The sequence below is a fragment of the Trypanosoma cruzi genome, genomic scaffold (genome assembly GCF_000209065.1).
Source record: "Trypanosoma cruzi strain CL Brener 1047053516815 genomic scaffold, whole genome shotgun sequence".
NCBI lineage: Eukaryota > Euglenozoa > Kinetoplastea > Trypanosomatida > Trypanosomatidae > Trypanosoma > Trypanosoma cruzi.
The window spans coordinates 72,383-87,128 of NW_001849573.1; the positions used below are offsets into that span (position 1 = coordinate 72,383).

General features: G+C 52.4%; 2 protein-coding genes and 2 pseudogenes across 2 annotated transcripts, besides 11 other annotated features; all 4 read left to right on the plus strand.

Moving 5' to 3' along the window:
• Positions 1 to 12,468: part of a sequence feature (areas not merged during assembly with more than two copies in the genome that could not be assigned to a particular haplotype) that runs on past the window's edge.
• On the plus strand, positions 195 to 1,031 carry Tc00.1047053510693.230 (mucin-associated surface protein (MASP), putative; the record flags this gene model as incomplete). The annotated part of the gene is made up of 1 exon (XM_815568.1): positions 195 to 1,031. The coding sequence occupies one exon, from the start codon at positions 195 to 197 to the stop codon at positions 1,029 to 1,031; it is 837 nt and encodes a 278-aa protein (XP_820661.1).
• Positions 2,278 to 5,148, plus strand: Tc00.1047053510693.240 (trans-sialidase, putative; the record flags this gene model as incomplete). The annotated part of the gene is made up of 1 exon (XM_815569.1): positions 2,278 to 5,148. One exon carries the CDS (start codon positions 2,278 to 2,280, stop codon positions 5,146 to 5,148), a length of 2,871 nt encoding a protein of 956 aa, XP_820662.1.
• Positions 6,333 to 6,352: a microsatellite.
• Tc00.1047053510693.251 lies at positions 6,903 to 7,580 on the plus strand (annotated as a pseudogene).
• Positions 7,653 to 7,678: a sequence feature (AT_rich).
• Positions 7,853 to 8,035: a sequence feature (T-rich).
• On the plus strand, positions 9,818 to 11,926 carry Tc00.1047053510693.260 (annotated as a pseudogene).
• Positions 12,469 to 13,264: a sequence feature (heterozygous, non-Esmeraldo-like haplotype).
• Positions 13,118 to 13,163: a microsatellite.
• Positions 13,265 to 14,746: part of a sequence feature (areas not merged during assembly with more than two copies in the genome that could not be assigned to a particular haplotype) that runs on past the window's edge.
• Positions 13,889 to 13,914: a microsatellite.
• Positions 14,049 to 14,459: a mobile genetic element.
• Positions 14,237 to 14,268: a sequence feature (AT_rich).
• Positions 14,481 to 14,746: part of a mobile genetic element that runs on past the window's edge.

The following is a 14,746-nucleotide window of genomic DNA, read 5'->3' on the forward strand; positions in this document are numbered from 1 at the left end:
TTTACTTGCTGCGGGGCGTTGTGTGTTGTTGACCTTTCACTGATTTCAACTGCCTCGTAGTGTGTGTGCGCTGGGCTGCTGTCATTTGTGATGCTGCGTCGTTGTGTGACTTGTCTCTCTTCTTACTTCTGCTCTGCGTTGACGTGTTGTTGGTTTGTGCTGAAGGCTGCACGCAAGTGACAGGAGTGGTGGCGATGATGATGACTGGCCGTGTGCTGCTGGTGTGTGCCCTCTGCGTGCTGTGGTGCGGTGCCGGCGGTAGATGTGACGAGGTGCTACCTGTTGCCGTTTCATCTGTTATTTCTGCGAGCGGTGTTTCTGGAGCTCCCGACAATGCCAGCGGTCAGACGTCGTCTGGTGTAGCGGGAAACCCTTCCGCAGAGCAAACACAGCTGAATAAGGTTGGGAATTCCGCACCCGGGTCCCCGCAATTGCAAGTTGATTTACAGACTCAATCGCCAACAATACAGCAGACACACTCCGGTGCCGAAAATGCGATTTCATCGACAACTTCAAAGCCATCGGGAGAACAGCTGCAAAATGTACCAGACGGAGTTCCTGCAGGGGAACCGGAGGCGTCACTCGGTCAGGAGGAGGGGAAGAATGAAACAATTGCAAATCAACAGAGTAATGGTCCGCCATCTCCTTCAAGTAACAACGATATTGTCAGCCGTAATAGTGGGGAACGCACAGAAGATACTTCGAGGCGTGCTGAAACTCTTGTTGCCGCACCGTCAGAAGAAGCACAACAGCGTGAAAATGTCACTCGTTCCTTGGAACAACCTCGGGAAACTTCCACAGCCGCACCGGCCGTTACAACTCAAACAATTTTCATGACGCTGCCTAAAGACGGTGAAAGCAGCGGCGTCAAAATGAGTGAGGCATCACCTCAATCAGCACGCACCGCTCAAACAAATCATACGACGACACCTGGCGACAGTGACGGCAGCACCGCGGTCTCCCACACCACCTCCCCTCTTTTGCTTCTTGTTGTTGCGTGTGCGGCTGCGGCTGCGGTGGTGGCCGCGTGAGAGTGAGGGAGAGAGCCGTGCACCGCCCGCACACACACTCTTCCTTCTCTCTCTCTGTGTGTGTGTCCCCTTGCATGGACTCTCGCCCTCACCTCACCCCACGAGGCACACGCATAATGTGCCCATTGTATATATGCATGCACACCCATGCAGGCCCGTTGGTGCTCTCTTTTGCACGACACGCACCGCTGCCGTCCTGCCTGGCTGCATGGGCGGAGCACCGTAACTGTCTCTGTTTTGTTTTTATTGCATTGAGTGGGCGACCTCTCTCTCTCCCTCTGTGTGTGTGTTTTGCTTTACGGGAGTAATGAGAGTGTGTGCGCTGGTCGTCCCACGCTTCGGCTTCTTGTTTTGTTTTCCTTTTTGATTTTGTGGTTGAGTGCACCCATTCCGCGGCTGCGTGTGTGTGTTTGTGCGATGATATGAGTAATTTGCGTGTGTGCTATCTGCCTCTCTCTGCCGTTGCTTTCTTCAGACTCTCTTGTGGCGCACAGCTGCTCTGCAAGTATATCCACTGACAAACACACATGAACACACACACGCCATTATGCATACTCTGTAGAGCGTTGTGAACGCACGCACGCACAGGATTGTGGCTGTGAAGCCCCTTGCGAGGAGGGAGGATGGGAGCCTGCGATTTATTTTTTGACACGTTGCAGGCGTGCAGTCGATTGGGTGGTGTGGCTTAAGGAGCCTGGGACAAGTGCGGATTGCTTCTCGTCCAGCTGCACGTGCGAATGTGTATCTCCTATGCTGTGTATACTTTGGTCAGGGATTCTTTGCCTCTATGGGGTGATGTGTGTTGGAGGGTGCTCTGGAAGGGTGAACAGTAAAATGACTGGCGAGAGCGCGTGGGCTTTGAAAAGGACGGCTGTTGTCTTTTGCATTCTGCCGGTTGATTTGTGCGCGGGCGTTTTTCGGTTTGTGCTGACGCGTGGCGGAAGCGCAAGATACCCGCTGTGGCTTTTACTGCTGGTGGCAGTCGCTGTGTGTTCCCGGTGCACTGTTCTTCCTTCTCGTTCCGTGTGTCTGTGTGCGTGAGTTGTTGTTGTTGGGAGTGACTGCGGTGGGGATGATGCCACTCACTCTGGGTGGCGGTGCTCACTGTTTCACTCCTTCTCCTCTTCTCTCTCTTTCTCACACACAAGAGGGAAAGGAAGTAAGGCTAAACGCTAAAGGCTGCTGTGAGATTGTAAGGCACTGAAAGGACCAACAGCACACACACCGCCCACACACACATATTTATATGCTCTCACGTGTTGCTGCAGCTGTCATGGCACCCTGCACACACAACCGTCGCCGCGTGACCGGATCCAGCGGAAGGAGGAGGGAAGGAAGAGAGAGTGAGCCGCAGAGGCTCAACATGTCCCGGCGTGTGTTTAATTCCGCGCTGCTTCTCCTTCTCCTTGTTGTGATAATGTGCTGCAACACTGGTGGTGTTGAAGCTGATGCACCGGCGCAAGGCCCACGATCTTTACCGGAAAATCATTTTGTTTGGAGAAATAAGAAAGAAGAAGAAAAAGTGGGTTCGCTCTATGCTCCCAGTCTTCTTAATGTGAATGGTAAAGTGTTTGCCGTTGCCAAGGCGCAGTGCACGGAGAATGACAAGGTTTTTACTGGGATTGCCTCGGAGATCCTGGTATTGGATAGGAGGCAAACAAAGGAGTTGGATGCGAGTAAAGTGAAGACACAAGTACTGGTGGAATGTCCATCCGATAAAGCGGAATGCGCCTCCCAACCAGATGACCATGCTGTTTCCCAAAGCGAAACGAAAGTACATGTGAACCGACCGGCAACAGTTGTGAAGGAAAATGATATTTACATGCTTGTTGGGAAATACAGCAGTGCAGATGACGCTTCTTCTCATGAGACTGCATCTGACGCGGCTATATTGGAACTTTTGCTGGTGAAAGGAAAGGCTGGTGGTGGGAGCAGTGACAGTATTATTTGGGGAGATACCTCTGGCGTCCCGTGCATTTCTACTGTTGAAAAAGAAAAAGTAGCTTTGACACGACTGATTGGCGGCGGTGGATCGGGTATTAAGATGCATGATGATACGCTTGTGTTCCCAGTGGAAGGCACGAAAAAGGAAGGTGAAGCACAAAAGGCCGTTTCGCTGCTCATATACACCTTGAAGGATACTAATACTTGGAAGTTATCGAAGGAGGTTCCTGACGGTGACTGCAGTGATCCCTCCGTTGTGGAGTGGGGGGAGAAGGACAAAAAACTCATGATGATGACTGCGTGTGATGATGGCCGCCGCAGGGTGTACGAGTCCGGTGACAAGGGGGAGTCTTGGACGGAGGCACTCGGGACACTCTCGCGCGTGTGGGGCAAGAAAAAGGGTGAAGGTGGCGTTAGAAGCGGGTTTATCACAGCGACGATTGACGGTGTTGAAGATAACAGAAATGTGATGCTCGTTACTCTGCCGGTGTATTCGAGTAAGAACGAAGTTAATCGAAAGGGCAAACTCCATCTTTGGCTGACTGACAATACGCACATTGTTGATATTGGGCCGGTATCCTGGAACGATGACGACGCTGCCGCCAGCTCCCTGTTGTACAAAAGTGGTAAAGATGGTGATAATAAGGAAGAGGAGTTGATTGCACTGTACGAGAAGAAGAAGGGCGATGGGAAACAATCACACAGTCTTTGGTCTGTGCCTCTGACTGCGCAGCTGCAGCGTGTGAAGGATGTGCTGGCGACGTGGAAGAAGGCGGACAACCTTGTCTCCAGGCTGTGCCCTTCTGAGAGCGCTGTGGAGAGTACCTCACCTAAAGATGCCTGCAGCCCTACTGTTAAGATCACGGATGGGCTGGTTGGCTTTTTGTCCGGCAACTTCTCTAATGACACATGGAGGGACGAGTACCTCGGGGTGAACGCCACAGTGAAGGGGAATGAAGGGGGTAAGAAGGCAACATTGCATGCCAGCGGAGTGACGTTCCAGGGAACGTGGGCGGAGTGGCCTGTTGGCAGTCAGGGGGAGAATCAGCTGTACCACTTTGCGAACTACAACTTCACTCTTGTGGCGACGGTGTCCATCAACGGTGTGCCGACGAGTGTCAGCGTCCCTGTGATGGGTGTGCGTCTGAGTCGTGAAGGAAACGAAAAAACTTTTGAGCTTTCGTACAACGACAAAGAAAAGAAGTGGCAGGTGCTGTGCGGTGGCGGAACCCCCGAGGATCAAAGCCGCACTTTGGCGACGGATACAACACACCACGTCGTGATTTTGCTAAGAAATGGCACCCAGGGCTCCGCGTACGTCGATGGTAAGCGTGTGGGTGGGGATGAACAATGTAAATTGGAAACTACGGGATCGAACGAGATCTCGCACTTCTACATTGGAGGGGATGGAGACGAAAAAGGCGACTCAGAGATCCAAGACGTGTCTGTGACTGTGACGAACGTCCTGCTGTACAACCGCCCGTTGAATGACAGTGAGATTACTGCGCTTAACACAAAACTTTCTATTCCAGAAGCAAGAGAAGCAAAAACAGTGGAGGTTACTCCTCCAGAGGCAAGTAAACAAGCTACGCCGGAGGCTGCAACTCCGTCTGGTCTTGGTGGGCAACAGCGGACTGAACAGGATCCGTTGAGGACAAGTGAAAATGCGGGGAGTGGCGTTTTATCCACGTCAGCGGCATCTACAGCTACGAATTTCCCAGCAGCCAAAGAATCCGAAGACCAGTCAGCGTCGGGAACATATCCCGAAGGAAATCCAAATGTGGATGTTGATTCTTCGTCCGAGGGAGGCCAAACGGTGGATGCCGAAGCTGTGGACACGGTGCAGGGAGATGAAACACAACAACCGTCAGTGAGCACTTCCGCCACAGCAGATACAAATGCCCCTACCGCTGAAACCATGTCGCACGATGGAACCGCAGTGACAGCTGAGTTGGGTGCGCACTCTGGTGCGAGTGGAGAAACGGTGGGAGGGACGGATGGGCAGAAAAGGGAGGACATCCATGCACGGGACGGCGAAGTAAAGGCTGCGGCACTCAGCAGCAGTCTCGGGAATTTGTCGCAGGGGAATAACAGCGATGCCGGCACTGTGTGTGGGAGCGGACTGTTGCCGCTGCTTCTTCTGTTGGGACTGTGGGTGTTGGCGGCTCTGTGAGGATTGACTGGCTGCCGCGTGGGACACCTTGCGACCTCCCTGCACCGACACACCTGCCAATGAATTTATTACCTCAAATAACTTTTATCTACCTTTATTGCTTTATGTGTGTTATTTTTACTGTTTTTAATTTTTATTGTTTCAATCTCTCACTCCCCCATCCCTCTTTTTGCTTTTGGGGGCAATCACTATGGACGTTTTTTTCTTTTCTACTCTTCCCTCTTTAATTGTTTCTGCTGCACTCTTCCTGCGAGGGGTGCCGTGTGTTTCCGCCCAACTGCTCCACTCGCACACCCACCGACACGCTCATGACGACAGCCCTGTGCGCCTCGCCTGCTGCACGCATGAGGAGGGGCCGCGACGAACGGCGCGCTGAGGGAGCCGCGACGTGTGGGCGTGCGACGAGGGCCTGTGGGGCGGAGCACACATTTCTTCCCTCTTGTTTTGTTTTTATTGCGGCCAGGGCGGGCAGACACCCGCAGCGCCACACACACAGCCACACCCTGCCGCCGTGTTTTTCTTTAAGGATTTGTTTTTCTTTGCGTGTTTATTTCATGCGGTGGCGCACCCTTCGGTGTCGGCCTCGTGAGCATTTCTCTCCCCTCCGATGATTTCTTTTTCTTTTTTGCTGCGCTCACTCTCCCGATGGAGTGACGCGACTGCCGTCATGTCTGCGTGCTTCTCTCAGTCCCCACACACACGAGTGACTGTGCTCTGCGGGCCGCACTCACGCGCCGATGAGAGGGCTGAGGGGAGCAGCAACACGCAGATGACCCCATGAAATATAAACGATGTGCGGACACATGGAGGGTCGGACGGTTGAAGCACACGCAGCCATCTTTTTAATTTTCTTTTGTGGGCAAAATACATGCAGACAGTTTGTTGTGGCCACACGGCAGCCAGGCGATTTTTTTCTTATTTTAAATTTGTGTGGAGCAGTAATGGACGATTTCTTTTCATTTATAATTATTTTGTGTGGTGGGGTTTACATAAGACGAAGGGGGACGTTTTTTGTTTTCAATAAATATTGTGTGAATTGCCGCTGCTTGGGCTGCAGTGCAGTCATGAGTTCGAGCGGTCTACTTGTTGTTGTTTCCGTTATGCGTCCCCGCTGTACATTTTTGTGCGTCCCTCCACATACTCTGCTCCCTCTTTTCTACTTCTTTGCTTTGTGTTGCTGCAGGCACACACACACACACACACAAGATGCACATTGCAGTGGATTTGGATGCACCTTTTGTAGTGCATGCTGGCAGTTGCGTGTGGCGGCTGTTGTCTTCTTCCGTGGCCATGAGGAGGAGGGAGAGAGGGAGCGCACCCCGAGTCTATTTTCCTGCGGGTGTGATGCACCGCGTGTGACTGCGCTGAGTTGGGCTCCGTGTCCCATTGATGGCGGGATGGCAGGAAACTTTGTGCCGCGTCATGGATGGATGAGGGTTCGCTTGCTCCGTGTGCGTTGTGTGATGGCCGCGGGGTTTTGCCATTTCCCTGGGGCTGCGGGAATGAGCTGGGGGAGATGGTGGTGGATGTCTTCTCCTCCTGCATGGTGGGTGGCTGCTGGCGTTGTGTGCCTTCCTTGCGTGGATGCCGTCTCGTGGTGTGTGAACTGTGCGGCTGGGCCTGCTGCCCTCTCCTCATGTTGTCTGCGCTCTCTCGCTGTATCCGCTGTGCTCCGTCCCTCTCCCTCTCGTTCCATTCCTTTCCTTTCCGTCTCACCGATCAGCTGACTGACACCAGCGACTCCACTACGGGCGATGATGACTGCGATGGTGACGGTGCGGCGCCGTGCTGGTCCTTGCGCTCTTGTGCTGCTGCTGCTGCTCGTGTGCGTGACGGCGACAGGAGACGATAATAATGATAACAGCCGTCCTCCCAGCCCTGAGCTAGGGAAACCGGATCCTACAAAAATATGCCTGGTGCATTACGGCCATATGGTGGGGAGACCGGTGTGCCACAGACAGAGAGTGGGAGAGACAGCGAGGAGGGTTTGAGAAGTCCAGGACCTTTGTTGCCAAAGGAAGCAGGCACAGCCATCACTGGACAGACACGAGTTCCTCCAGGGTCACTGAGTTCGGCTAGCGATAATCCAGAGCCAGCAGGTTTGGCAACTCAGCCTCCACATACACACACAAGGTGCGACCGGTATGTCAGATGCACAAAATACAAGGAAGCAGTAAAATACACAAGGCGATGAGAATCATAAGGCACAGATATCAAGTCGGAAGAGCAAAATGCCAAATACGACAAACACCACTGCGCCACAGGGACCAACTAATACGGCCAGGAATACAGAGGCGCCAACCACGACGACGACCACCCGCGCACCGTCACGTCTGCGCGAAATCGACGGCAGCCTCAGCAGCTCTGCGTGGGTGTGTGTGCCTCGCTGCTGCTCGCCGTATCCGCGCTGGCGTACACCGCTCTTGGCTGAAGAATTGTATGCGGGCTGTGCGTTCCAGCACTCAGCCACGTGGATTTATGTGTGCGTCCACGTTGGTCCGATGTAAATAAATAATAAAAAATAATAATTGTGTTTTGCTTCATTTGATTCAGCTGCGCTGCTGTGTGCTCCGCTTTGCTGCTCCCCGTATTTGTCACTTGGCACGCATCCCAGACACACTCGTATGCACGACACGCCCACAACTGTTTGCGTGGACGCATTTTTGTGTGTGAATGCATGAACACAGGAGCCATTCGTTGCAGCTTCTTGTTTTTTGTTTTTTGTGTTTTTACTTTCTTTTTTGTTTTTTCTTTTTTTCTCTACTGTTGTTGTTGTTACTTGTTTTTTGTGTTTATTTCCCTTGTTTTTTTGCTTCCTTCGGGGCTTGGTGAGTTTCTTTCATCTTTTAATGGTTTATTTTCTTAACTTTTTCTTTTTTTGTTTCCTAATCTTTTACTCATCCGCCATTACTCTTTTTTGCTTTTGGGGGCAATCACGATGGACGTGTTTTCTTTTCTACTCTTCCCTCTTTTAATTGGTTTTTGCTGCACTCTTCCTGCGAGGGGTGCCGTGTGTTTCCGCCCAACTGCTCCACTCGCACACCCACCGACACGCTCGTGACGACGGCCCTGTGCGCCTCGCCTGCTGCACGCATGAGGAGGGGCCGCGACGAACGGCGCGCTGCGGGAGCCGTGACGTGTGGGCGTGCGACGAGGGCCTGTGGGGCGGAGCACACATTTCTTCCCTCTTGTTTTGTTTTCTTTGCGGTGAGGGCGGGCAGACACCCGCAGCGCCACACACACAGCCACACCCTGCCGCCGTGTTTTTCTTTAAGGATTTGTTTTTCTTTGCGTGTTTATTTCATGCGGTGGCGCGCCCTTTGGTGTCGGCCTCGTGAGCATTTCTCTCCCCTCCGATGATTTCTTTTTCTTTTGCTGCGCTCACTCTCCCGATGGAGTGACGCGACTGCCGTCATGTCTGCGTGCTTCTCTCAGTCCCCACACACACGAGTGACTGTGCTCTGCGGGCCGCACTCACGCGCCGATGAAAGGGCTGAGGGGAGCAGCAACACGCCGATGACCCCATGAAATATAAACGATGTGCGGACACATGGAGGGTTGGACGGTCGAAGCACACGCAACCATCTTTTAATTTTCTTTTGTGGGCAAAATAAATACAGACAGTTTGGTGTGGCCACACGGCAGCCAGGCGATTTTTTTCTTATTTTAAAATTTGTGTGGAACAGTAATGGACGATTTCTTTTCATTTATAATTATTTTGTGTGGTGGGGTTTACATAAGACGAAGGGGACGTTTTTTTGTTTTCAATAAATATTGTGTGAATTGCCGCTGCTTGGGCTGCAGTGCAGTCATGAGTTTGAGCGGTCTTCTTGTTGTTGTTTCTGTTATGCGTCCCCGCTGTACATTTTTGTGCGTCCCTCCACATACTCTGCTCCCTCTTTTCTACTTCTTTGCTTTGTGTTGCTGCAGGCACACACAACCACACACACACAAGATGCACATTGCGGTGGATTTGAATGCACCTTTTGTGGTGCATGCTGGCAGTTGCATGTGGCGGCTGTTGTCTTCTTCCGTGGCCATGAGGAGGGAGAGAGGGAGCCCAGCCCGAGTCTCCTTTCATGTGGGTCCAGTGGTTGTGCCGGTGGATGTGTCGTGTGCTCCGAGTGACGGCAGCCTGAGCTATCGCGTGCGTGGGTGTGTGGGCGTGGAATAAGTGTTCTGCTGCCGGTGCTGAGGCTCAGTGTGAGAATTATACTTTCAGTGGCTTTGTTGTGCCCATGCATGGCAGGAATGGTGAGCTGGGTGCTGTGTGCCATGTGGCCAATGCGGTGCACACATGTAGCAACTGTGCTGCCAGCTGTGCAACGGAAGAGGGAGTCACCGTTGCCTTCACGATGAATGTGACGACGCATAAATACGCCGGCCCTTATGAATTGTGGTGGCGTCAATTTTCCCCGATGGAACCATCCATCCGCCTGCACGGAGTGGCGATGCTGACCGGACGGACATCTGTCAGTTGCCGCCACCCCGTGAAGGGAAGGAACACACAAATTCTGGCGAGACAACTGCGCCGCAAGTTAATGCTGAGACGTCACGTCAACACGAGGATTGGCGACAGTCTGCGGCGGCTGACGGACCCAACACCGTTGATCGGAGTCCCGCATCTAACACGGAGGGCAACACGTCCGTGACGAGGCCTGAGTTTGCCTTTGTTCGGAACACAAAAGTGACTCCGACACCACCCGGAAGAAGGCCCACGCCTGTCACCGAGCCGCAGGGGATCCTGTTGATGATGCGATGAGTGGTTTAATAAATGTTGGGTTACTGCAGGGAGTCGATCTATTTGTTCCGCAGACGACGCTGGTGCAGCCGAAGGATGGGATTGTTCCAGTTACGACGAGGGATTCATTTCGTTTACCCTCCCTCGTCAGTGCTGGTGGAGTAATTGGTGCTTTTGCCGAGGGTCACATGGATGCCGAATATCAAGGTGCTCAATTAAGTAAGCCCTTTTCTTCTGATCTTGTTGCGGGGTACATTGACTCTGTGTGGAATTGGTCCACTGTTGTTGGTGAGGTCAATAAAAGGATGCATGGAGGGCACACACTGTGCTTGGTGCAGCGGAGGGAGAGGAGATTTTGGGTGTTGTGCTCCGCCGCACAACAATCACGAAGGGCCACGGAGTTTTTCCTCCTGCGGGAGGCTCTGATGTGTCCTACGAAGGTGGGTGCCGGAGAGAGGACGGCTTGGAGCCGAAGCTGTTCGTGGGCGATGCCACGAATCCCACGGGTGGCAAGCGGAGTGGACGGATCGAATGTGGCGACCCCAAACCACTCTCGAAACTGATCTCTTCTGCTTCTCACGAAGGTGACTGTACGGAGTTCATTGCTTCTGGTGGCTCACGTGTTGTGATGGAGGATGGCACGCTTGTGTTTCCTCTGATGGCAAAGAATGAAGCGGAAGACGTTTGCTCCATGATCATTCGCTTGACGGACAGCGGCAGTGCCAGGGCGTTCTCTGAGGGCATGTCCCCTGCGGAATGCCTTAACCCCGCGTCACCGAGTGGGAGGGATCACTTCATATGGTTGTTGACTGAGAGAGTGGCGAGAGGGTGTAGGCGTCGCGTGACATGGGGACAGCGTGGACGGAGGCCATCGGGACACTCTCAGGCGTGTGGACCAAGTCAAAATCGATCAGGAGTCTCGCAGAAGGAAAGCCTGCGTGTGGATGCCCTCATCACCGCGACCATTGAGGGAAGGAAGGTCATGCTGTGCACTCAGAGAGGGTATGCCTCGGGGGAGAAAAGGACCACTGCGTTCTGCCTTTGGGTCACGGACAGCAACCGCACGTTTTCTGTTGGACCGGTTGCCGTGGAAAATGCTGCGAATCGGATGGCAGTTTGCATCTTTTACAACGGAGGGGCATTGGTGAGGGCCGTGTCATTTCACTTTCCCGCCCGACGGAGGAGCTGAGTGCAATCGAGTCCGTCCTCAGTAATTGGGCGCAAAAGAACACTTTCTTCTCCAGTTTGTCTACACCCACGGCGTGTCTGGTGGCAGTTTTGTCCGGTGCGTCCAGTGATGTCACGTGGAACGACGAGTACCTTTGCCTGAATGCAACGGTGACAAATGCAGTGAAGGACAACGATGGGTTACAAGTGACGGGACTTGAGTCCAGGGCAATATGGCCTGTGAACACTCGGGGTGATGAAGTACGTCATGTATTTTTGAGCCACAACTTCACACTTGTGGCGTTGGTGACCATCGAAGTGACACCGAGTGGGAGCACTCCTCCACTGACTGCGATGCTGGCGGACACTGCGTTCAATCATTCCATGGGACTGTCGTGCAGCCACAATAAAACGTGGTACACGTCGATCGAAGGCAAGACAACAACACGGAGCAGCACTTGGGAGCCGAGGAAAGAACACCAAGTGGCACTCATGCTGCAAGGCAACAAGGCCTCTGTGCACATTGATTGTCAGTCGCTGGGGGAAGAGGTGCTGTTAGCAGGCGGGAGGCCACCTGATGTCCAGAGGGTTCGCTTTGGCGCGTGCGGTGGGCACGAATCTCATTTGACGGTGACGGACGTCTTTCTGTACAGCCGTCCACTGAATTCCACTGCGATGCGTGCACTCAAGGACAGGGTTCCCATTCCGACGAGGGAAGCGGCTACGACACTACCCGAGAAGATTCGAGTATTTGACAGCGTCAGCGAGCGCGTTGCTGGGGATATTACAGAAGAGAAATGAATGGGCACAATGCCACTGGACACGAATCCCATTACAAACAGTCACCTCGCAGGGTGTGGAGCGGCGTGAGTCCCAACGACCGTCTCGCCTCTCTCAACGACGTGAAATTGACACTGCGTGATTTAAGCGGCAACAACACCGTGCGTGTGTGCGTGTTTTTTGTGTTGCTGCTTCTTCTGGGATTTTGTTTGGGTCGTGGCAGGCTGTGAGCCACGGGGTGTGGATCCGCGGCTCCTCACGGAGAATACATGCCGCATTGCCCGCGCTTTTTTACTTATCTTTTATTTCTTCAATGTTTTTACTTTTTAATGTCTTTTTAATGTTTTTTCACTGCAGTTCAGCTGGAGTAGTAAGTACTGTTGTTTTTTCTTTGCGTAATGTTCGGTTGCTGCACACTGTAATGAGCAAATTGTTTTCCCCTCTTTGCTTTTGTTTTCGCCCACACGCGGTGCCGGCCTCATTGCTGTGCGTCCCACGGACTGCACGAAGGGAGGATTGGAGGAACAGGCCGGATGCCGCAATGAAGTGTGAGGGATGTTGTGTGGGCTGCTGGAATAATGCGATCCCTTTATTATTACATTTTTCGTTTCTGCAGGTAATGTGTGCAAGTACCCAATCGTCTTTGGCTGCATGGCACATGAAATTCCTGCCGAATCAATTTTCTATTTTTTTCTTTTTTTTTCCTGTGAGCCCTGCAGAAGTCTCATCCTTTTTTCGTTTCATTTTTTTCCTGTTTTTTTGGTAATTCCCTGCGGATATGTTTTTGTCCCTGCCGTGTTGACTGTTACTTTGTGTCTTCTTGTCCCGTTTCCCGCCGCTGTCGGCTGTGCTTATGGCATGTCCCCATTTCTTCTGCTTTCTTTCCTGCTAGAGGCGTCGATGGTCCGCGACGACGATTGTTTGTGCTCCCCTCTGCGATGGCACGATGGTGACTGAGCGCGGCCTGCTGAGCGCACTCGGAGGGGAGCGGACGGTGCGCGCGGTGCTCCGTTTGTGAGTGTGGGACGCCACCCACCGCCCCGGCTGTGGCCCAGCCGTCGAACTCCTCTTGTGGCTGTGTGCTGGCATGCCCTTCACTTCTGTATTTTGTTGCTGTGGGTGCGGATGGCAAGGCACAGGCACAAATGCACTGTTAGGGCGCTGCGGCGGCGCCGCTCCCCTCAGCGATGCCGGTGCTGTGTGCGGCTGCTGCCTCCCTCCGCGGCGATGGAGGGATGGGGGCCACGGAGGGACTGCACGGCGGTTCTCCCTCCCTCTCCCTGTGTGTGTGTGTGTGTGTGTGTGTGTGTGTGTGTGTGTGTGTGTGCGCGGCGGATGAGTTCTCCATCTATTCTTCACCAGGACGGAGGAAAGGAAGGGATCACACAACAATAGAAGGGAGGAATGAAGGTAACGTGGAGTGGGAAATGATGGACCGAATATGTGTACACAGTCTGGAAGGGGAGTAAACGTGGTCGAGAGGGATGGTAAGGAAATACAAACAAATGATGCATAGGAGGATAGGGAGGAGGAAAGAGGGATAATTGTGCATACCGCATATATAATATATGCATTGCATGTATTTATGTGTGCATTTATACACATGTGTGTCTTGGCTCTCCTGTCTTCATTATTTGTTCCACACGGCATTAGAGAAGAAGCGTTGGAGAGGGTTTGAAGGAGTCTCTCCTTCCTCTTCCCTTTTTATTCCTCTCAGGGCGTGAGGTTGAGGCGGCGCGAGTGCGCAACACGGCTTTCAACGCTCTGCTCACCGAACGGGGGCCGCACCCCCTTCCGTCTTGCGCACCAAATTTCGCAGACAACGTGCACCGTTGGCAGATAATGTGAAAAAGAAGGAATGGGGTGTTTCCCTGTTGTAACTGTTTGTTCACTTTTGTTTCCCGCTTGTTTTCCCGACTGCTGTTGCTTGCGTGGCAGCCACGAATAAAGAGAGAACTTAAGTTAATTTTCCCTGTCCTTGTTTCTTTGTGGCTCAATGGCGGGGCATTTTGACTGCGGATGGGAGGATGCAAGTTATGGTTTTGCTGCGGATGTGTGTGTGTGTGTGTGTGTGTGTGCTCTGGATGCCCAAACTAAATTGCCCCGCAAATGCGGTGGCAGAGTGATGTGATGGCGTGGAGGCGCCAATGCCAGTTGAATCAAACCGTGCCTGTGGCACACACGCAAACAGGAAAGCGAAAGGAAGAAATTTTCTTCTGGGCTGCTGGCCGGATCCTCAAATTTCCTAAAGAAATAAAATACGACGGAAAGGAAGAATGAGTCAATGGAGAGGCAGTGGGTTCGCCAAATCCTCGCTGTTTGCTCCGCATATTTATATATTTGTGCATTATGGTGGCCCCACTCACGTGACATGTTGAACGCTTCATCCGGATAGGATGCATATATAAATATATAAATATATTTCTTATTTACGAAGGGGCAGACTTCGGGGTCCTCCAGCCACAAGACACTGTCGCAAGGGTGGGGACTTAAAAAAGAAGGCTACTGGGATGGTAAAAACAAAAAGAATTAAACCATTCGTCTTGACGTTATCGGTTCCTTTGGTTGCATCAATCACCGTCTTCCAAAAGTATTCATGCGATAGGAAAAGGATCGTACAGAAATATATCTTTATGTTTTTATTAGGAGCTTGCGAGGAGGATGCTCACGGGAGAGCCTGGCCGCCTAAATGAATATGTCCTGGGAAAACGGAGATATTTCTGTACGACCCTTTTCCTATCGCATGAATACTTTTGGAAGACGGTGATTGAAGGGAGCAGGGAGACGATAATGGCAGGAAGGATTTTTTATTAACTTTTTATTTCTTATTTTCCAACCCGTTCCCTTTTTTTGGTTCACACCCTTGCGGCGGGTTCTTGTGGCTGGAGGAGCCCAAAGTCTGCCACTTCG